This window comes from Felis catus, chromosome D3, assembly GCF_018350175.1.
Source record: "Felis catus isolate Fca126 chromosome D3, F.catus_Fca126_mat1.0, whole genome shotgun sequence".
Classification (NCBI taxonomy): Eukaryota; Metazoa; Chordata; class Mammalia; order Carnivora; family Felidae; genus Felis; species Felis catus.
Window position 1 is genome coordinate 7,712,532 of NC_058379.1, and position 21,177 is coordinate 7,733,708.

The following is a 21,177-nucleotide window of genomic DNA, read 5'->3' on the forward strand; positions in this document are numbered from 1 at the left end:
GCGGCACTTAGATAAAGATCAGTGCGCCTATTGTAAAGAAAAAGGCCATTGGGCACCAGAATGCCCCAAAAAGAAACAACCCCGCCCCAGCCAAGGACAATGGCAGCCTAAAACAGCCCCCATACTGTTTACCCAAGATACAGAATAGGGAGGACGGGGTTCGGATCCCTTCCCCGAACCTAGGGTAACATTGCAAGTGGAGGGGACCCCGGTCCAGTTCCTAGTTGATACCGGGGCACAGCACTCAGTTCTGGTCAAGCCCCATGGAAAAGTATCTGAAAAATCTTCCTGGGTACAAGGAGCCACCGGAATAAAAAAGTACCCCTGGACAACTCAGAGGACTGTGGACTTGGGAACTGGGAAGGTAACCCACTCCTTCCTGGTCATTCCCGACAGCCCCTGCCCCCTGTTGGGGAGGGATTTGCTTACCAAAATGGGGGCCCAAATTCATTTCCAACCGGGAGGACCCACAGTGACTGACTTTCACAACCAACCCATATCTGTACTCACTGTGAGACTAGAAGATGAATACAGGCTCCATCAGAAACCCACTCCTCTGGATCAGGGCACCGAGCCCTGGCTTCAACGCTTCCCAGACGCGTGGGCAGAAACGGGTGGTATGGGGCTAGCAAAACATCGCCCAGCCCTATTTATAGAGGTCAAGCCCGGGACAGACCCCGTCCGCGTGTGCTAATACCCTATGCCCGTGGAAGCCAAAAATGGCATCACACCGCATATCCGCCGCTTCCTTGACCTCAGGGTCCTACGCACCTGCCACTCAGCATGGAATACCCCCCTGCTGCCCCACAGCGGGGAATACAGACCAGTGCAGGACCTGAGAGAAGTCAATAAGCGGGTGATGGACATACATCCAACCGTTCCTAACCCCTATACTCTCTTGAGCGCCCTCAGCCCAGAAAAACAATGGTATACTGTTCTGGATCTAAAAGATGCTTTTTTCAGCCTACCACTAGCGCCTAAAAGTCAGGAGCTATTTGCATTCGAGTGGACAGATCCAGACAGGGGCATAAATGGCCAACTCACTTGGACCAGACTGCCACAAGGATTCAAAAACTCTCCGACCGACCCTGTTCGACGAGGCTCTACATGAAGATTTGAGTACAGGCAACAACACCCTAATATAACTCTCCTGCAGTATGTTGATGATCTCTTAATAGCTGCCGAGACGCCCGAAGCCTGCATCCAGGGAACCGAAGGTCTCCTGCGAACTCTGGGAACCTTAGGCTACCGCGCCTCATCAAAGAAGGCTCAGATCTGCAAGTCAGAGGTAACTTACCTGGGTTACTTACTGAAAGGGGGGCAACGCTGGCTAACGGATGCCCGGAAGGAGACTGTCCTTTGTATTCCCGGACCGCAGACACCACGACAGGTGAGGGAATTCCTAGGGTCGGCTGGGTTCTGCAGACTATGGATACCAGGGTTTGCTGAATTAGCAAAGCCTTTATACCAGGCAACAAAGGACCAACAGCCCTATAGTTGGACGGAAGAAGCCAAACAGGCCTTCCAACGAATTAAAACTGCTCTGCTATCAGCACCTGCCCTGGGACTCCCCGATGTCTCCAAACCCTTCCATCTATGTGTAGATGAAAACCGAGGCATAGCTAAGGCGGTGCTAACCCAGCATTTAGGCCCTTGGCACAGACCAGTAGCTTATCTGTCTAAAAAGCTAGATCCAGTGGCCGCTGGATGGCCACCCTGTCTCCGGATGATTGGGATGATTGCAGCCACTGCCCTAATGGTAAAGGACACTGATAAGCTGACCATGGGGCAAGAGCTACAAGTCACCACCCCGCATGCCATCGAGGGCATCCTCAAGCAGCCGCTTGACCGATGGTTGAGCAATGCCCGACTCACTCATTACCAGGGACTGCTGCTGAACCCCCTCAGGGTCATCTTCACCCCCCCAACGGCCCTGAACCCAGCATCACTGCTGCCAGACCCAGACATGGGAACCCCACTTCATGACTGCGCTGACATACTGGCTCAAGTTTACGGGGGAGGACTTGCAGGACCAACCGTTATCGGATGCGGATGCCATCTGGTTCACCGATGGAAGCAGCTCCGTTCACCAGGGACAAAGGTACGCGGGGGCGGCCGTAACTTCAGAAACCGAGGTGGTTTGGGCAGAAGCCCTATCCCCCGGAACCTCGGCCCAAAAGGCTGAACTAATAGCCATAACCCAGGCCCTAAATTAGGAAGAGACTGCAAGCTAACCGTGTACACTGATAGCCGATAGATATGCCTTCGCCACTGCTCATGTACATGGGGCGATATACAGAGAACGGGGGCTCCTCACAGCCGAAGGGAAAGACATCAAAAGTAAAGAAGAGATTCTAGCCCTGCTAGCAGCCTTATGGGAACCCAAAAAGCTAGCGATTGTGCATTGCCCAGGACACCAGAAGGCAACCAACCCAGTTTCCCGGGGCAACAATTTGGCCGATTGGACTGCAAAAGACATAGCTCGGCCCCCAGCGCAATTACTGACCCTACAGCTGCCAGACCCCGGGCCCCGGGAATTGCCCCCCAGCCCTGAGTATTCAGAAAGCGATATTCAATGGATGAGTAAACTTCCTATGACCCGAGTCAAAGATGGCTGGTAGAGAGACTCCAAAAGCAGCATTATACTCCCAGATAAACTAGGGTGGCAGGTTCTTGAGCGGATCCATCACAGCACCCACTTAGGTTCCCGGCGAATGTTGGACTTACTGAGACAGACTGGACTAAAAATCAGAAATGTCTCCAATAAGGTCGATCAAGTAGTCACTAAATGTACAGTGTGCCAACTCAACAATGCGAATAGCAATCCTCAGGCAACGGGTAAGACAAAGAGGGAGCAGACCGGGGACCTATTGGGAAGTAGATTTCACTGAGGTAAAACCAGGAAAATATGGATATAAGTATTTGCTAGTTTTTGTAGATACCTTTTCAGGATGGACTGAAGCCTTTCCAACCAAGAATGAAATGGCACAGATTGTAGCCAAAAAGATCCTGGAAGAAATCCTGCCCAGGTATGGTTTTCCAGTAATGATAGGGTCAGACAATGGACCTGCATTTGTCTCTAAGGTAAGTCAGGAACTGGCATCCATACTTGGGGCTGATTGGAAATTACATTGTGCATACTGACCCCAAAGCTCAGGACAGGTAGAGAGAATGAACAGAACATTAAAGGAGACCCTAACCAAATTGACCATGGAGACTGGCGTTAATTGGGTGGTCCTTCTCCCCTACGCTCTGTTCAGGGTGCGTAATTCCCCATACAAACTGGGACTCACACCCTATGAAATAATGCATGGTAGACCACCCCCTGTCATCCCTAACCTAAAAGATAACCTTGTCAAAGCTGAGAATGATAATAGTCTTGAATTCTGGTTCTCCCTACAAGCCTTGCAGAGGGTCCATGAAGATGTATGGCCCAAATTAAAGGAACTCTATGAGACTGGACCCCCGCCTATTCCACATCAATTCCGGCCAGGGGATTGGGTCCTCGTCAAACGTCATCGGCAGGAAAAGCTGGAACCCAGGTGGAAAGGACCCTTCCAGGTCATCCTGACAACACCTACGGCCATCAAAGTAGACAGAATCGCCACCTGGATTCATTGCACCCACGCCAAGCCTGTACACCCATTCTCAGACCTCATCGGACCTCCAGCGAAAGGAACAACCTGGACAATCAACTGGAGTAAGGACAATCCCCTAAAAATCACCCTGCGCCGCAAACCACCCAAGCCATAGCCATGATAATCATTCTGTTCTTTGTAACCTCATTTATTTTACAAACCCCCTTTGTGAGCGGAGGCCTCGAACTTCCAGCTAAGGAGGCAATACTACATAACTTATATGGAAAACCATGTGAATGTAGAGGGGGAAAGTCTGAATCCCCAGTAGTACCCAAGCGGTACACCTACACACAGGATTGTGGAGAAACAACCGCCTATTTAGTTCAGAATTATGGAGCAATGGGGGCTCTCAATCATGGAAATGTGTTCCTAAACCTAAAACTCTCCCCCCTAGCTCTAGATGCCCCTGTAGCACTTACCAAGACTCCATGCACAGTGCTTGCTATACTGCTGTCTAGAAGTGTATAGGACAGGATAACAAAACCTGCTTCACCGCAGTATTGCAGCATGCCAGGACTGCCGCGGTAACAGGAGAAAATAAATATATGCAGGCAGGGTGCCGGGGCACAGTAGGAACTCATGTGTGCTGGAATACCAAAGCCCCGGTACACGTTTCAGACGGGGGTAGGCCCCAAGATACGGTCCGACAAATTGAAACCTGGAAGAAACTTGAAAAAAATATTTCAGGGGATGTATCCCCAACTTAATTACCACCCACTAATTCTGCCTGAAAATAGCCATTTCGACCTGGACCCTCAGACTATGGATATAATTAAGGCTACCTTTGCGCTCCTAAATGCCTCCAACCCCGCTCTAGCCCAAGACTGCTGGCTATGTCTCCCTCAGGGGCAGCCCAGACCTATAGCAATCCCTACCACCCTAAGCCTCGATAGCACTGATGACTGTCATCCCTTTAACCCCGTCGACCCCTTCCCCATGCAATCTCTCATTGTATTCAATATCTCATGTCTTGTTAAAAATCACACAGACGCTAACGACAGTATTGATTTAGGGGAAGTCTCTTTTGCTAACTGTACCAACTATACAGTAATCAACTCCTCACTATGTAGCTCCAACACCACTGTATTTATATGTGGGGGCAATCTCGCTCACACTTACCCCCAAATTGGACAGGAATCTGCGTCCCAGCAACCCTCCTTCCGGATGTAGACCTGGTTCCAGGGGATTCCCCGATGCCTATACCTAGCTTAGACTATCTACCAGGGAGAGCCAAGAGAGCAGTGGCAGTCATCCCCCTATTAGTAGGGTTAGGAATAACGGGAGCTGTAACAGCTGGATTGGCGTGCTTAGGTGTATCTGTCCACACATACCATCAACTTTCGCGACGGCTAATAGAAGATGTACAGGCCCTGTCTGGAACCATCCAAGACTTACAGGATCAACTTGATTCCCTAGCTGAGGTAGTATTACAGAATAGAAGGGGACTAGACCTGTTAACTGCAGAGCAAGGTGGGATATGTTTAGCCCTCCAAGAAAAATGTTGCTTTTGTGCTAACAAGTCAGGAATAGTAAGAACGAAAATCAAACAACTCCAAGATTTAGCCCGCCGTCGGAAAGAATTAGCTGACAACCCTTTATGGTTCGGACTCAACGGCTTCCTCCCATACCTCCTCCCCCTCTTAGGGCCATTGCTAAGCTTGCTACTTCTCCTCACAATAGGGCCATGTATCATAAACAAAATGTTAGCTTTTATCAAAGAAAGAGTCAATACTATTCAACCGATGGTCCTCAGAACCCAATACCAACCTATCGTTAATGAAACATTTGAGTCAAACACATAAGATCCAAGATTGGCTCTTAAGGCACCAAAGAAAGGGGGGAATGAGAGACTAAGAGAAAAGTTACCAGGGGTACCCACAACCGCAAAGACAAGACCCCCGCCGGTCCCAGAACCAGCCAGGGCGTGCCTGGTTGTGGTTTGACCTAAAGGCGGGAACCAGTCAAGTTTTGCTGAGTGTTCAAATTTAAATATCAACCAATAACAGCTCCGTAACCGTGGAAGATCCCTGACTTCCCCATAACTTGTTTGTGCCTGTCTATAAAAAGGCTGTAAAAACCTCGCTCGGGGCCTCTTAGCGTCACTGACAACGAGTGCGCGGAGGTCCGGGTTCAAACCTGCAATAAACGGCCCTTGCCGCTTGGCTTTGACTCTGGACTCTGGTGGTTTGTTCTTGGGGGTCACCCGAATTTGGGCATATCATGGGCTGGGTAACACCTAGGGGTGTTGTGAGGAGGACGTGAGCTAGTGCTTTTGAAACCGAGGCGTTTGCTTCATAATAATGGCAACTCTCCTTACTCTCCTAACACAAGCTGACTGGCTCCTGGTGTCCCACTGGCTCCAGGAAGCTCCACAGCTGGAGATGGTGTGGCCCTTGATCTCTGACCCCTCCCCCATGCGGTCTCTAGTTAGGGATTACTTTGATGAACCATTTGGGTCCCAGGTGCCACTGATCTGCACCACTCCCCCATCTGGGCTGAAGTTTGGCTTCCTTGGGGTCGGCCCTGCCCACTCACTGTAAGGCTAAACTGAGGTTTTAGGGGAGCCGGTAGGGCTTGACCTGGAGATTTTGAGAGCATCTTGGCGCTCCGTCAAGAGAGGCTTTAAGTCAGGCGGCTGTGCTGGTGACCTTGGGCGAGTCTCCTGTGTGAAATGATAATAAAAGCCTGCTGGAAACGGGAATGGGGGGAATTAAGTGTGACTAAGGGGGCTTGGCCTCACGTTCTGACTTCACACTAGCTGGCCTCCATTCCCTTTTGGCTGCAAGGAGTGGGGGCTGGGCCGGCTGTGAGCTCCTCCCCCACTGACCCACCCCTGAAGCACGTGGCACTGCCTCAGGGCCAAGGGGAAGACTGGCTTTCCGTAGGCAGGGAGCCCGCTCCGTTTTTCCTCCGTGTGGTTGGAGTCCGAGCGGTGGCCTGCCCCCAGCTTCACAGGCTGTTCAATGGTCAGGTCATGATTTAGGGTCACTCCCCCCAAACCCAGAGATAAGTGACTCACCCAAGGTCACGAGGCCACCACTGGCAGCCAGTATGGGCTTCCAGGTGTCCTGACTTCAGCCTCTCGCCTGTGTCCATGGCACCCCCACCCCAGCTGTCTGGGTTATTTCGGGCTCCCTCCCGTGCCAGCTGTCTGCTTGAAAGTAACCAGCATGGGGCTCTTGGCCCTTTCTGGGCCCCTTCCCTTGGCCTCATGAGGGTCTCCAGTCCCAGATAAGTTGGGTTTGGTCCATCTTGTCCTTTGGTGGGGAAAGGAGGTTCACTCCACTGTCCCTAGCACCAGAGCCCCCTTCCCCCTATCCAGGGTGAGGGGAGAGGGGGAAGCACTTGGTAGAAGTTGAGGAGGCTCACGTTTTTATCCCATGGGCCTGTTCCTCTCTGGCCCCAAACACGAGGTTTAAACTCGGTTGTCATTGAATTGCTCATTGAACCCCTTTGATCCTCGCGAGACTGGCTCGCTGCCTAAGGGTGTCCTGCATCCCTTTGGATAGAGTCCTTAGGGCTCCCGGATACAGGGGTCTTTATATCCCAAGGGCGTCGGATGATTAAATAATTGACTTAAACTTCGCCCCCCAGCCACAGCCTGAAGGGCTGAAGCCAGCTCCTCCAGTCCCGCCCTTGGAACAATTAGGGAGCAATTAGGTGCTAAACTGTGGTCTGGGTGTGATTCTCAGAAGGGTGAGGTGTCCCTGTGACCTGTAAGAGTCATACCCCCTCCCCACTACCATTTCTTCTTCACTTCTTTCTACTTTCTTTGTCCCCTACCCCCACCCCTGCCACCTCCTGGGGGCAGGGAGAGACTGAGCAGCCCGTCTGTCCTCTGGCTGTAGTTCCTCCGGGCTTAGAGGTTGGCCCCGCCCCCGGTCACCAAGCGAGCTCGGGGCGGGGCTGCTCCTGGGGCCAATCCGGTGGGGCCAGCCTGGAGAGAGCCACGCCGGCGGAAAGGCGGCCCAAGGCTGGGAGGTGGCTGGACCTGCCTCGCTACTGGACACTAGGGTCCCTCCTCTTCCGGCCCATCCGCCGGAGCCCCAGCCTGGAATACGACCTTTTGGACCCTCTGGGTGGAGACTGCCTCTGCCTGGACTGTGGAAAGAGGCACCCCGCCATCTTGGAGGCTGCCTGGATCCAGCGCGATCTCCAACTGGCCAGTGACCTCAGCAAGTCCCCGCCCCACTGGGAGCTGAGGGCGCCCCGTGTGAACCTGGAGGAGGAAGGTGGATGATGGCTTTTTGAGATGTTTTTAATTCTGGCTTTGTGAGGGGAGCTTTTTGTGTTCCAGTGTGACCTCCCCACCAGCGCCACCAAGTGCTGCGACCTGGACAGAGTCCTGGGCTCCCAGGCCATTCCTGGCCACCTCCCATCTCTGGGACGTCAAAGAATAGCTCAGTTTTTTCTGCCTCATCTGGGGTGGATGACCCTTCGGGTGTGAGGTGAACTCTCAGGATGTGCAGAAGTCCCAGGGAAGTGGAGGCTGTAAGAATTGTCATTAACTTCCCCATCCTGTCCTGTGCTGGCTCGACTTTGCCCTGACAAGACAAGTGGATCTGGCCCTTATTCTCTCCTGAGCTCAGCCAGCCTGCTCCCCTAGCTTCTGTTCTGTGCCCATCAGCTCTATGGCAAGAACCAACTTAAAGAACCTTTCTTGCTCTCCTAAACCTCTCCAGGAATTCCCGGTGAATAGAAGGTGAATGACTTGGGCCCCTCAGAACATGTCACAGGTAAGGGAGCAGGGTTCCCCCATGCGAGTGCGCCTGCCCAGCTCCTCAGCTGGCCGGGTCTGGCCCAGCTGCCTCTGAGGAAGCTCTCGGCAGCTGGCCTGGCTCCTGGGTATTTTTAGGTACAGATCCAGCCCCTACACCACCACTGGAGCTGGGTCCAGCTGAAACACACTACAGGCTGGGTGGGGCTGGGGTGCTGCCAGCCCCTTGGCCAGGCAGGGGCTGGGCAGGCGGTCTGGGGCCAGCGTCAGCTGTTGTGCCTTGCTGCAGGCTGGCCCAGGAAGTCTCGCTCTTCCTCTCCTCCTCCCCCTGCCCCTCTGTATTGTGGAAGCCATTTGATCTGCCTCAGTTGGGACTGTAGCCCTGTTTCTCAGGTGGAGAAAATAGAAACCGAGGTCTGAGGATTTTGAGGAAAGTCAGGAGGTGTGATTAACTCCCAGGTGACAGTTTGCTCAGAGTGGGATGACCCTCCTAAGCGCATTCTGCCCCTAGCCCCTTCTCTCCTTCCCTTCCTGTCTCTCCCCAGGTTTCAGGGGCCCTGATTCAGGGTCAGGTCCAGGGCTGGCTGCAAAGGTAAGTGGTCTTCCCCTCACTCAAAGGCTCCTTCCAGCCTCCGTCTCCCCGAGTGATAGTAACCTGGTCCTTTCCTGCCAGCCTCAAGCTGCCACTGTGGAAAGATGACCCCCAGTCCTGCCTCACCAGCCAATCCCAGCTCCTCCCTGGTCACCAGAGAGAGCTTGAGGGCCTGGCTTTGGCTGGGCTCCTGTTCTGTTCAGGAGTCTCCTGTCTGACACCCCCCCCCCCCCCCCGCCCCTTGAGCCTGGCAGCAAGGCCCTCCATGATCTAACCCCGGTTACCTCGACAACCATGTCTGGCCTCCCTCCTCACTCCCCAGGCACTGCAGAATCTGATGGGGTTTTCCAGCCACCGTTCATTTGTCCACGGTACCCATCTTGCTCCTGTTGGTCTGCCCTCCCAACACTGCCAAGCTTAGGCTCAGCCTTCGCTGAGCCCTACAGGGGTCTGGTCTCTAAAGCGTTGACATCTCCCAGACCCCTTAAAGAGACTGCTTCCCCTAAGACAGCTCCCTCCAGGCAGGAACACAATTGCCTCTCAATAAACTTGCATGGTAAAAAAGGAATGAATGAGTTGCTGTAAATTTGTGTGTGGGGGGGGGGGGAAGGGGGGTGCTTGACCTAGCAGGTGGCTCTCTGACCGGCTGCCTAAAGCTTGGGACTTTCACATAATAGCGTGGAACTAGGGGGGGCCTTACCTCCTTTTCCCAGCTATAGGCTTTTTTTGTAAGCTCTCACGAGCGGCCGCTGCTCCCCTCTGGTGGTCAGACCTGCCTTGCATCCTCTGAGAACGGACGGGGCACTTAACAAAATTGCCAGGTTGGCAATTTCCTCCCTGAAGTAAAATTTACTTGGTCTTTACTGAGAACTTGGAAATTCAGAATCTTCCCGGGGATGCGGTGGGGGTGGGGCAAGAAGATCCTGAGTCCTGCCTAGCCCTCTCTGAGGAACCTACCAGAGATCCTACCCCAGCTGGTTGGACCCCTCTCCCTCACTTAGCCATGCTTCAATGCCTGCTTGCCGCACTCGGGCTCCAGGGGTCTCCTGCCTCTCCTGACCACTAGCCTGGCTTTTGCGAAGGACTGTTGCAGGGAGGGAAGGGTTGGGTGCTCTCAACCAGCAGCCCCCGTGTTATCCTGCACATAGTGCTTAATAAATAGTTGTTTTAATCAAGGGGCGTGGGAGGATTGATGAGACTGCCTGGCTTGTGGCCTGAAGATATGTGGCTAATGGCTGGAGAGCGCTTAATCAAATCAAATTTAAGGGTGGGGTGGAAGTTATCAATGGGCCCAGCTTCTCACAACTAGATCTGTCCTAGCTTTCCCCATCCCTTCCTCGACGGTGTCTTCCTCGGTTCACGCCTCTGGCCCCTGCTAGAAAGAGGCTTCCGCCCGCGTGGTTTGGGGCCAACCCCCAAAGGAAATTGTTCCCGGAGTTCACCTGCCTTCCAAGCCGTCCGCCCCAAGATGACTGCCCGCCAGAGGGCGCCAGACGCCCACCTTGCGCTCTTAGGGAAGTGGGAGGGGTAGGTGAGGGGAACCGCTCTTCCCCACCCCCAACCTGCACCCACACTGGCGCCCGTAGGGCTGGGCTAGGTGGGCAGGCACGCCCCCTGTGCTAGCATCTTTCCTGGCTCGACCAACCTACCTAGTGGGGAAACTGAGGTCGGAAGCCGACTTGCCCCAGGCCACACAGCTGGGGCGGGGCAAAGCGAGGGGGCTTTTCCCAGAGCTGGAGACCCAGTCTCCTGAACTCTGGTGCTGGGGCAACGGTCCGCCAATCAAAGAGTCTCTGTCAGATGGGGGAGGCCGAGTCGACCAATCAGAGGGGCCCTGCCAGAAGGCGGAGCCTGCCAATCAGGGGTGCCCAGCGAGGTACCGCGGAAACCATCGAATCTTGCCGGTGGGGGGCGCGCCGTGACGTGCAGGGGAGCGAGTGGGAGCCGCGCTTCAGGCTGAGCTCCTGTTTCTCAGCTGCCTCAGTTTCTCTGGGAATGACAGGTGAACGCACCGGGCTAGGACCCTAAAGAGAAGGAAAACGAGTTGGGAGGTGGGCCCGGGTGGCTGCCTGGCGGAGGCGATGCCTGCACAAAGTGGGAGGGGCTTCTCTAGCTCCGCCCCTGGATCCCGCCCCCGCCCCCGATCTCTCAGCCCCAGCGGTCTGTCCCGCGCGCTGTTGCCAGTGCCGCCGGCTCCCGGCTATGGACGCCCCGGGGGCCCCGGGCCCGGACCCGGGCAGGAAGGAGCTGAAGATTGTGATCGTGGGTGACGGCGGCTGCGGCAAGACATCATTGCTCATGGTGTACAGCCAGGGCTCCTTCCCTGAGGTGAGGCCCGCCGGGGGGGTGGGGAGGTGGTGGTGGTGAGGGTTAGGCTACGGGGGAAATGGGCTTGGGACCATCGGGGGCGACGGACGGCCTTCAGCCTGGACCCCGGCTCCCCGGCGTCCAGCGCGCGGAGAGGCAGCCGCCACCCCGGGGCTCTTCCTCGGGAATTCCAGAGCCCATCAGAGTGAGGGGAGGTGAGCTGGATGGGGAGAAGGCGGGCGGTGCAGCCGTACCCGGGCCTCCGTCGCACCCCTTAAGAACCAGCCCGACCCCTTCTCCGACAGCACTACGCCCCATCCGTGTTCGAGAAGTACACGGCCAGAGTGAATGTGGGCAGCAAGGAGGTGACCCTGAACCTATACGATACCGCTGGTGAGTGCGCCTGCGCGCCGAGGGTCCCGGGTGTCCGAAGGGTTTCCCCCGCCCGGGTATCCCCCTCCGGGCATCCCCCCACCCCCACCAGCCTCTTTGGGCCCTGACATCCTGTCACCCCTGAAGGCTGCGGAGGGGCGCTGGCAGGGTGGCCCTGGAGGCTCAGAGGGCCTCAGTCGCCCCTTTGAAAGGAGGGTCTTTGAATGACATGAGCTCCTCCGCCACCTTCCTAGCGCTGATATGCTGGGAACCCACGGCTTCGTTCCTCTCCTGTGGTTCTAGAAAACCGTGGGCATCACTTCTGCACCCCATGGTTCCAGGATTTCATGTGTTGCATGCTGTGGTCTCTTTAAGACTCTGTGGGCTGCAGGTTTGAGTCCACTGATGCTGGGATTCTGTGGGCTGAATTTCTGGGTCGGGTCTATAATATTCCATGCTACAGATCAGAGCCTGTGACTCCGGGATTCTGTGGTTGACAGTCCTGAGGCTCCAGGGTCCTGTGGATATTGATTCTGAGTTCCACACTCCTGGGATTCCATAGGCTACAATACACGGCTCTGGAATTCTGCGGTCTACAGTTCTGAGCCTGTGGTTCTAGGATTTTGTGGCTACAGTTTTCTGTGTCTTCCTGGTTCCCTATGAATAAACCAAGCACTGAGGAAGGAACAGAGCTATAGGGAACGTAAGTCCAAAATAAGGTTCTCTCTGCCACCTGCAGCTCCTAAAGCAAGTGGATTTATGCGAATCGAGTCAGTTTTTAGAGTCCCTGTTGTTGGGAGCTGCAGGGAGGGGGTGGGGGGTCTGCCCCCAAGGAGCTTGCATCCTGCCCTCAGTCCCCCTCTGGGCTGAGCCAACACTGGGGGACAAAGGTCAGGATCCCCGGATAGAACCTCACCCAACCTCTGTGACTCAGTGTTTAGTGATCTGTGTGGAACCATGTCATCAGGTGCCCTTTTCCCTGCCAGCCAAGCCTTGTATGTGTAAGGGGAAGTCTCCCCTGGCCCGGGACAGGACGGAGCCCAAACCCAGACATGCCCCACCCCAAGCCTGTCAATGGATGTCTCATGCCACCCTGGAGAGAATCAGAAAAGGGACTGTCTGGCCCCCAGACCCCTCCTCCATTCCTGACTTCATCAGCCTTTACTGTATGGAGGCTCCCGCCCGTAACGGCTTCTAAGGAGCCCCATCTTGTTGGACGAGGACCCCAAAGGGCTACCCCCAGGGCAGGGCCGTGCTTCCAGCCCTGTGAACTGAGAAAGCCAAAGGTTGTCGAGGAATTCCCAGGGACATAGCTCTAGGAACAGTAAAAATCATGGTGTGGCTGGAACACTTTTAGTTTCACATGCTTCCTGTTGGGGACCCAGGGAGGGGCAGGTCCATTAGCCCCACTTTGTGGGTGGGGTGCTGGTGCAGCAGGGAGAGTCAGAGGGGAGTGGTCATTCCTTCCTCTGACCTCAGGGCCTCTCCTATCAGATTCCTGGGGTTCACTGTTCGTGGAAGCCTCCCCCATCAGACCCAACACAGGGACCACTTCTGGTCATCGTGGCCTTGCCCAGAGAAAGATGTTCAAAGAACATGTCAGGACAGATTGTGGTGTGGGGGTTCTGGAAGTTTCTGCTTGGTGTAAAGAAGGATTTGCGCTAACAGGTGCTGCGGGAGGGATGGCGGAGCTTCAGGCCCAGTCATCAGAGGCACCAGGGCGGCCACCAGGGCAACGACGATCTTCCTGCCACATGCTTTGGAATCAGACCTGGGCTTTGTTGACACTGGCTCCTTGGCTGTGTGTCATCGGGGACACCTGGACCTCAGGTTCCTCCTCTGTAATCAGGGCTAAAACAGTCTTGAGGAGTAAATTAGATCCATGTGATGTATAACACAGGGGCTGGCTCTTAGGAAGGGCTCACTAAGTGTTGTGAGTTTTTAAGCACCAACCCCCCACACCACCATCATTCAGGCTCAGACCCAAACCCAACCTGTTCTGAATCCGTGGCCTGCAGAGATCTGTGCTGGCCCCCCGCCCTGCCCTCCCAGCAAGGTTCTCCCAAGCAGCAGAAAAACAGAGCTGGGGTTTGAACCTCTCAGTGGAGTCCCGGGGGAGTAGAATGGCTTCAGAGTCAGCAGGACGGCCCAAGGAGGAATACTCAGGGAGAAAGAAACATGGGTGTTTCTTCAAGGGTGTCCTACCGTGACCCAGGAAGCCCTGTTGCGAGGAACATGAAGGAGAGACTGGGTCATTCCTCTTCTACACACCAAGTGCCCAGCACAGCGCTTATGGAATGAATGAAGAATAAATCTGAGGAGCGCCTGGGTGGATCATTTGGTTAAGCGAGCCCCGCATCTGGCTCTTGTGCTGACAGCTTAGAGCCTGGAGCCTGCTTCAGATTCTGTGTCTCCCTCTCTCTCTGCCCCTCCACTGCTCGTGCTCTTTCTCTCTCTCTCAAAAATTTATAAGCATTGAAAAAAAAAAAGAAAAAAGAAAGAATAGAAAGAATAAATCTGGATTCAGAGACACCCTTGGAGAAGGTCCTGTGTAATAAAGGCAGTGAGATCCTCTCTACCTGTGGGGTAGATGGATGTCAAAAATAAACAGCCGAAAAGGGTGGCCAGGTGACCTACTAGAGAAAGATAGAGACTAAAGGGTTGAAGGGAATGACTATACTGGAGATGAGTCAAGTAAAAGTTATTGTAGAAGGTTCTGGAACCTGATGAGCTAAACCCTATGGTGGGGCGGTGGAGGGGAGTGCAGAGTAGCATCTTTCTGACCAACCACTGGTTGATCAGCCAGAGCTGTGGGCTCGGGGTGGCCTCTGAGAGGCTGAATTTCTCCACACCCAGGACCTTGGCCACAGGGGAGGCCAGTCTGTGGGAGTCACGTGGGAGGCCAGTCTGGCTGTGCGTCTCCATCCTGCGGAAGCAGATATAGACACAGTGGCTTGAGGGTGGTTGAGGGGAGGTGGAGCTCTTAGTGCTGACAGGTGAAGGGGAGGCGGGCTCCCCTGCCCCCACCCCCCACCCCGCCCTGACACTGTCAGAGGCAGGAAGCTGTGGTGTGGTCTGAAGTTTCCTGGACAGAAGGGAGGTGGGGACAAGGTGGGCTGTTAAGACACCAACTAGAGATGGAGCTATGCGGGCCTTGGGGTGGGCCCCGGGGTGAGGGTGTCACAGAATGGAATGGGGGTTGCCTGGGGAGGTGGGGGGCTGTGGTCCCCTTCCCAGCCTGAGATGGCAACAATAGGAAAAGTTGGGGGCAAAGGAGTTGTGAGACAGGGAATCGGGGACAAGAGGGGTATCTAGGGGCGAGGAGCCCTGGAGGCTTGAAGAGCTGAAGCCAAGGGCCAGTCAGAATGTGGCCTCAGCTCCAGGCTGGGGCTGCCCCGGCCCGGCTCCTCCTGCCTGGGAAGGAAGCACAGGTGGGCGGGCCCCAGTAGCAATACACGGGTTCCTCTTCTGGCAGCTTCCCCTTCTCATGCTGCCTGCGCCCCTCCCCTGACCGATGTCCTGGCTGGAGCTGGGAACCACCTGCTCTGGTAGGTCCAGAATATTTGGGGACCACTGTGGCCCAGTGACACCCTCTCTCCTCAACCGGGCTCCAGGCCTTAGAGATCTCTGCCCCTGCAGAGGTGACTGACACAGCAAAGCTCCTTCCCACAAAGGAAATACCCTCGTGCTAGGCGAGAGCCTCACTTCCTCCCCACCCCACTGCACTGCCAGCTTCAGGAAGATGGGCCACTTCAAGGGGAGCTGGGGCCCAGAAGACCTTTCCTCTTCAGAAACAAATGCGTCCTTTTGCACGTGACTCTGTGCAAGCTCATCTGCAGAGGCCAGAGTGGAAGCCCGGTGCGCCTCTGGACAGGTGACTTGGCCCCTTTAAGCCCTGGCATCAGTGTGGGTAGATGGGGAGGGTATTAGTATCGCCTTGTGGCTGGAGGGCCCCCTAAAACTTGTGGGTCCAAAGATCCAGGGTTAGAACCCTCGCCCAGCCCCCCCACCCCCAGAAGTTTCTGGTTCAATAGTAACCATAGTAACAGTCCTTCCCCTTTGTCCGACATTGCTTAGCCTCCCAGTCCTTTATTTCCAGTATCAGGGGCAGGGTTATCACCCCCTTTGCCAGATAAGGAAACTGAGGTCCAGGGAGGGAAGGCACCCGAGTCACGGAATGAGAGTCGGAGTGTAGCCTGGCTCTCCTGACTCATAGAGGAGAGGTGTCAGGACACTCCACACCTCCCGAGGGGACATGAGGCCAACAGCACGCGGGAGTCCATCGTTTGTTGGCCTGGTCCCCACGTGGAGGACCACACTGAATCTTGGGAGAGTTGAGCCAGGCACAGTCAAGCCAGGAAGGCAACCTGGAGGAGGGAGCTGGAAGCTGGGCTGGCTGCCCATCCCCTCCCAGAACCCCTCTCTCTTGAGATACCTGTGTTGGCAGTCTTTGCCTTATTTGGTCGGGCCTGGGGCTTGTAGGGTGAAGACAGCTCCCTACCCTCTCGAGTGGACTGAGAGAGGCACCCCCAGTAGTCTCACCTACGGTCCTCTGTCTTTTACAGAGTGTCCCCTTAGCTGTGTGACCTTAAGGCAACTCGCTTCACCTCTCTGTGCTACACTTTCTTGCATCTCTAAAATGGGGATAACTACAGCCCTACCTTGTTGGCATCGTGATGAGGTAGTGTAGGCCACGGGCTTCAAATGAAGCCATGAGAGAGCACAACGAGCCTTCGTCATGAGTGAGCACTGCCGCGGCGTGTTGTTTCACAGGTCAGGAGGCCGTCTGTGAGGAAACAAGGTCCAGAGGTCAATTCCCAGTCGGGATCTTGGGGAAGGCTCCCTGAGAGGATTTTTGGCCATTTTCGAGTAGCGCGGCAGGCAGCTGACCTTGGAGTTAGGGACTGAGCTGGCTCTCCAGCTCACAGGGAACCTGTCTATGACCTTGCAAAAGGCCCCCCCCCCCCCCCTCAGCCACATGGGCTCCTAACAGGAAGAACTTTCTCCGCCCAGCTTACCTCCCAGGGTGGCTGCTTAAATTAACACAGGTGATCGAGGTGAAATGCCCTTGCTGACAGCCGGGGAGATTATCGTTACACCTACTCACCCACTCATTCATTTGTTCGTTCACTCACCACACGTTTATTGCATGCGCCTGCATCCCAGGGGATGACAGAGATGGCCCCTGTCCTCAGGGGCAAGTGTGCTCATGGTGGGGAGACAAAGCCAAACCCAAACCAAACGTCAGGTACTGATACGTACTCAGAAGAATAATAAAGCCATGGTCGGACATGGGACAGACTGGGTCGAAGGCTTTGTCTCCGAGCAGTCAGGAAAGCTGCCCCCGAGGAGGTGACATTTCTGCAGAGACCTGAAGGAAAGGAGGGAGCAAGCCTTGCTGCTACCTGGGGAAGAACCTTCTAGAAACAGCAAGGGCAGAGGGCCCCAAAGGGGAGCAGGCTAGGTCTGGCTTCCTCCTTCAACCCACGGCTGCCCGACTTCTGCCCTCATCAGCTCTGCTGAAATCCTCACAGGCCGTAATTGCTAAACCCCCTGGCACGTCGCGGCCCTGGTCTCTGCTGCATCTGACAAGAGCTGAATAGCGTCAGCCAACAACCAGCCAGTCTTGACTGGACGCCTGCCAGGCGCCAGGGGTTATTTGCGAGGACAGACATGGTCCCTGCCCCCAGGGTACTTACAGTCCATGGGGAGACAGGCAGTAAGCCAGTGTCTGAGCACGGATTGTGGACACCCAGGGTGGGGGAGACTCTGTGTGGTGAGAGACGAGGGACGGCCTCTCTTGAGGGGCCAGCCAGTCAGGATGAGGGAAGCCATTGGAGCACAAGAGGCCTGTTTTACAACTACTTGTCCACTCCGGCCCTATTTTTTTTTTTAATGTTTTTTTTTTTTTTTTTTTTTGAGAGACAGAATGTAAGCGGGGGAGGGGCAGAAGAGAGGGAGACAAGGATCCAAAGCGGGCTCCAGGCTCTGAGCTGTCAGCACAGAACCCGACGTGGGGCTCAAACTCAGGAACCTCGAGATCATGACCTGAGCCGAAGTCGGACGCTTAACCGACTGAGCCATCCAGGTGCCCCTACTCCTGCCATATTTCTAACAGGGAATGGATATGTATGTTATGCCAGAATTAGGAAACATCATTAAATCATGGAGGACCAGAACCTATTTTTGCACAATGCAAAGCAGAATAGAGCCTTGCTGGTATCACCAGAAGGAATGCTTGACCCAGAACTTGATAAACTGGGGTTGCGTCCTGCCTGGCTCACTGATGACCTCGGGCAGGTCACTTCTTTGAGCTCAGTGTACATGGGAGTATTCTTAACTTCTTGACTAGCATATCGGGTGGTGGCTGTAAGGATTTCTTAACTGTCCCTAGGCAAAAGCACTCTAAGAAGTGCCTAAAGCAGGGTGTCTGGGTGCCTCAGCGTGTTAAGCGTCTGACTCTTGATTTTGGCTCAGGTCATAATTTCACGGTTCATGAAACTGAGCAGTGACAGTGAGGAGCCTGCTTGGGATTCTCTTTCTCCCTCTCTCTGCCCCTCCCCTGCACTGTCTCTCAAAATAAATAAAAAACATTAAAAAAAAAAAAAAAAGAAGTGGGGCACCTGGGTGGCTCAGTCAGTTGAGTATCCAACTTTGGCTCAGGTCATGATCTTGTGGTTCATGAGTTTGAGCCCCCCATTGGGCTCACTACTGTCAGCATAGAGCCCGCTTAGGATCCTCTATGCCCCTCTCTCTGCCCCTCCCCCGCTTACACTCAAAAATAAACATTAAAAAAAATAATAAAAAGCATATAAAGCATAAGGGGGTATCAATGTGAAGTAGAAGTAGAGAGGAGACAATTATCGTAGAAAAGGAAATAACGTGGACTGTCAGTCTGGATATTTTTAAATAATGCTAAAAAGAAAATGTGAAAAAAAAAATTAAAAAGCATTCCAGATGTGGGAAGACAGCAAGTACAAAGGCTCTGAGGCACCAGAGCTTGGTGGGTTTGGAAACAGTGGGGGGGGGGGGGAGGTGGGGGGAGGGAGATAAGGTCAGGGTCCGTGGGTGCAGGTCATGTGGACCCCTGGGGGATGTTTGGATTTAGTACAAAAGGCAATAGAGAGCCATTGAAGATATATATTTTTTAAGTTTATTCATTTTGAGAGAGAGAGACAGAGTGAGCAGGAGAAGGGCAGGGAGAGAGAGAATCCCAAGCTGGCTCCGTGCAGACTCAGGACTGGGACTCACGAGCTGTGAGAACGCGGCCTCAGCCAAGACTGAAAATTTAGACACTTAACTGACTGAGCCATGCACATGCCCCTATTGAAGATGTTTTTCCTTTGAGGGGAGAGAGGCAGGATTTCACTTGTGTTTTAGATTCATCCAGCTGCTGGGTGGAGGGAGAGTGGATTGTTAAGAGGCAGCAGGAGATCATGGGCGACCAGCTGTGGCTTGGATGGTGCCATGCTACCCAACAGAACTTTTCTTCAGTGATACAGGTCCTGCACCTGAGCTGCCCGTTTACGGCAGCCGCTAGCCCTGTGTGGCGATGAATCACTTGAAATGTAGCTAGTGCGATGGAGAACCTGAATTTTTAATGTTAATTAACTTAAATAGCCACATGGGGCTAGTGACTACCCTATGGGACAGCACAGGTCTAGAAGGACATGGACAAAGATTAGGAGAGGGGACAGTTTGGAGATGAGCTGAAGCAGCATCCTGGCCTGTTTCCCACCATTGTACAAGGATTTCTCCAGCTTTGTGGTGATAAGGACAGAAGAATCGGAGTCGGCCGGGCCCTGACAGTGTTGGGGGGACTCGGGCTGAATGGCTGCATGCAGTCCTCCTGGCCCAGCCACTGTCATAGCTGTGGCTGCTGTTCACTGCACGCCCTCAGGGGTCCTGGATCGAGGGAACCAGTGGGAAGGGAGAAGGTGGCAGTATCCTGGCAGCAGCTGGGGGGCCGGAGCAGGATGTGGTCTGTCCGCCTTCAGTGGAAAGGCCAACTTTGGCAGGGAGGGAGCCAGAGGGTAGGCTGGCGCCTCGCCGGGGTAGGGGCAGGGGATTCCTGGGCCTCTGCGTCCCAAGTAATGGAAGGAGGTCACCTTTGTGCCTTTAAGAACGCTAGGGCATCTGGTGACCAAGTGCAGGGCATAACCCTGGGCCTGCTTCTGGACCACGGCAACCCCCCTACGGGACATCACCGGTGACACCTGAGTACAGCCTGTGGGTTTGGCTAGAGAACAGCGTCAGTGGTGGTTGCTCACGTTTGATACCTGTACTATGGGAGGTGATATAGAATGTGCTCGTTCTTAGAAAATCCGCGGGGCACTATCCTGGGGTGAAGAAGCAGGACGCCGGCCATTACTCTGGCGTGGCTCACGTGTTTACATATAGAAAGGGCAAGTGGAGCAAAGTGTAAACACTTGGAGGTCTGAGGGCGTTCTTGACACCCTTTTTGCAACTTTTAAGTTTGAACTTGTCAATAGAAAAAATTACTAAAAACATTAAAAAGCCACACTCAGCCTTGGCCTCTGATTCAGTCTGTGCTGGGGGAGGGGTGTTCAGTCTCCCCACGTGAGTCTGAGTGTGGTGAGCTTGACAGCAGCTGTGCTGGTTGCCTGCCCGGCCCCACAGTGGCCTGGGCCCCACCAGCCCCTGAGCCTTCAGGGAGGGGAGGGATTCGGCCTCTCTCTCTCTAACCTGGGTGCCAGGGCAAGGGGGCAGCAGTAATGGTCACGGGCAAAATCACTAGCAAGTTTCTCCAGTTTCTCCTGAGCGCCCTGTAATCAGGCCGTTCTGGGCACTGCATGGGTTTCGTCTCGTGTAATCTTTGCTACCGGGGGTTGCCACCCCTGTTTTGCAGACGAGGAAACTGAGGCCTTAGAGACAGAGTCACCAACCCCTTGACCATCTGAGCCCAGACAGGGGAGTCAGGTGGACAAGGAAGTGGTGCCTCCCTGACCACTACCTACCCTCCGGTTTCAGGGCAGGAAGATTATGACCGGCTGCGACCCCTGTCCTACCAGAACACCCACCTCGTGCTCATCTGCTATGACGTCATGAACCCCACCAGCTATGAAAACGTCCTCATCAAGGTGAGGCGCGCGACCCAGCCAGCCTACCTCAGGGGTGGGGACCACGGATCTGGCCTCAGCCCTGATGCCTGCCTTCTCCCTCCACAGTGGTTCCCTGAGGTCACACATTTCTGCCGTGGGACCCCCACGGTGCTCATTGGCTGCAAGACAGACCTGAGGAAGGACAAGGAGCAGCTGCGGAAGCTCAGGGCGGCCCAGCTGGAGCCCATCACCTACATGCAGGTCGGTAGGGGGTCTCCCCTTTCTCCCCCTCCATTTCCCTCCTCTCCGCCCTCTTCTTCCCTGCCTCCTTTAATCCTTGTAACGCTGAGGCGTGTTCTGTTGGCATCCCCTATTTTGTGGGAGAGAAGTGGAGACCCAGAGAGGTTAAGTGGAGGTTAAGAGCCACACAGCTAACCTGCAGCGTATCGCCAGGATCCTGCCCCAGTCACTCTGGCTCCGGAGTCTGGG

At 54.7% G+C, this 21,177-nt stretch overlaps 1 protein-coding gene and 1 long non-coding RNA gene across 49 annotated transcripts in view; one reads left to right on the forward strand and one right to left on the reverse strand.

The window, feature by feature from the left end:
* RHOF (ras homolog family member F, filopodia associated) overlaps positions 1-21,177 on the forward strand; it is a 30,834-nt gene that overhangs the window by 7,454 nt on the left and 2,203 nt on the right. For 26 of the 48 annotated variants that reach the window (XM_045041791.1, XM_045041793.1, XM_045041787.1 and 23 more), the window contains one exon: positions 1,179-5,807. In XM_045041791.1, coding sequence (XP_044897726.1) covers positions 1,179-2,185 — 1,007 coding nt within the window. In that variant the 3' untranslated portion in view covers positions 2,186-5,807. Of the gene's footprint in view, positions 1-1,178; positions 11,276-11,559; positions 11,648-20,617; positions 20,728-20,814; positions 20,950-21,177 lie in introns of those variants that run through there. The other 22 variants (XR_006588043.1, XR_006588045.1, XR_006588049.1 and 19 more) reach the window with 4 other exon arrangements.
* On the reverse strand, positions 7,879-20,880 carry LOC102902653. The gene is made up of 4 exons (XR_006588059.1): positions 20,755-20,880; positions 16,889-16,997; positions 13,723-16,412; positions 7,879-13,487 (listed from the first exon to the last, which is right to left on the reverse strand). It is a non-coding gene; the product is annotated as an uncharacterized LOC102902653 (long non-coding RNA).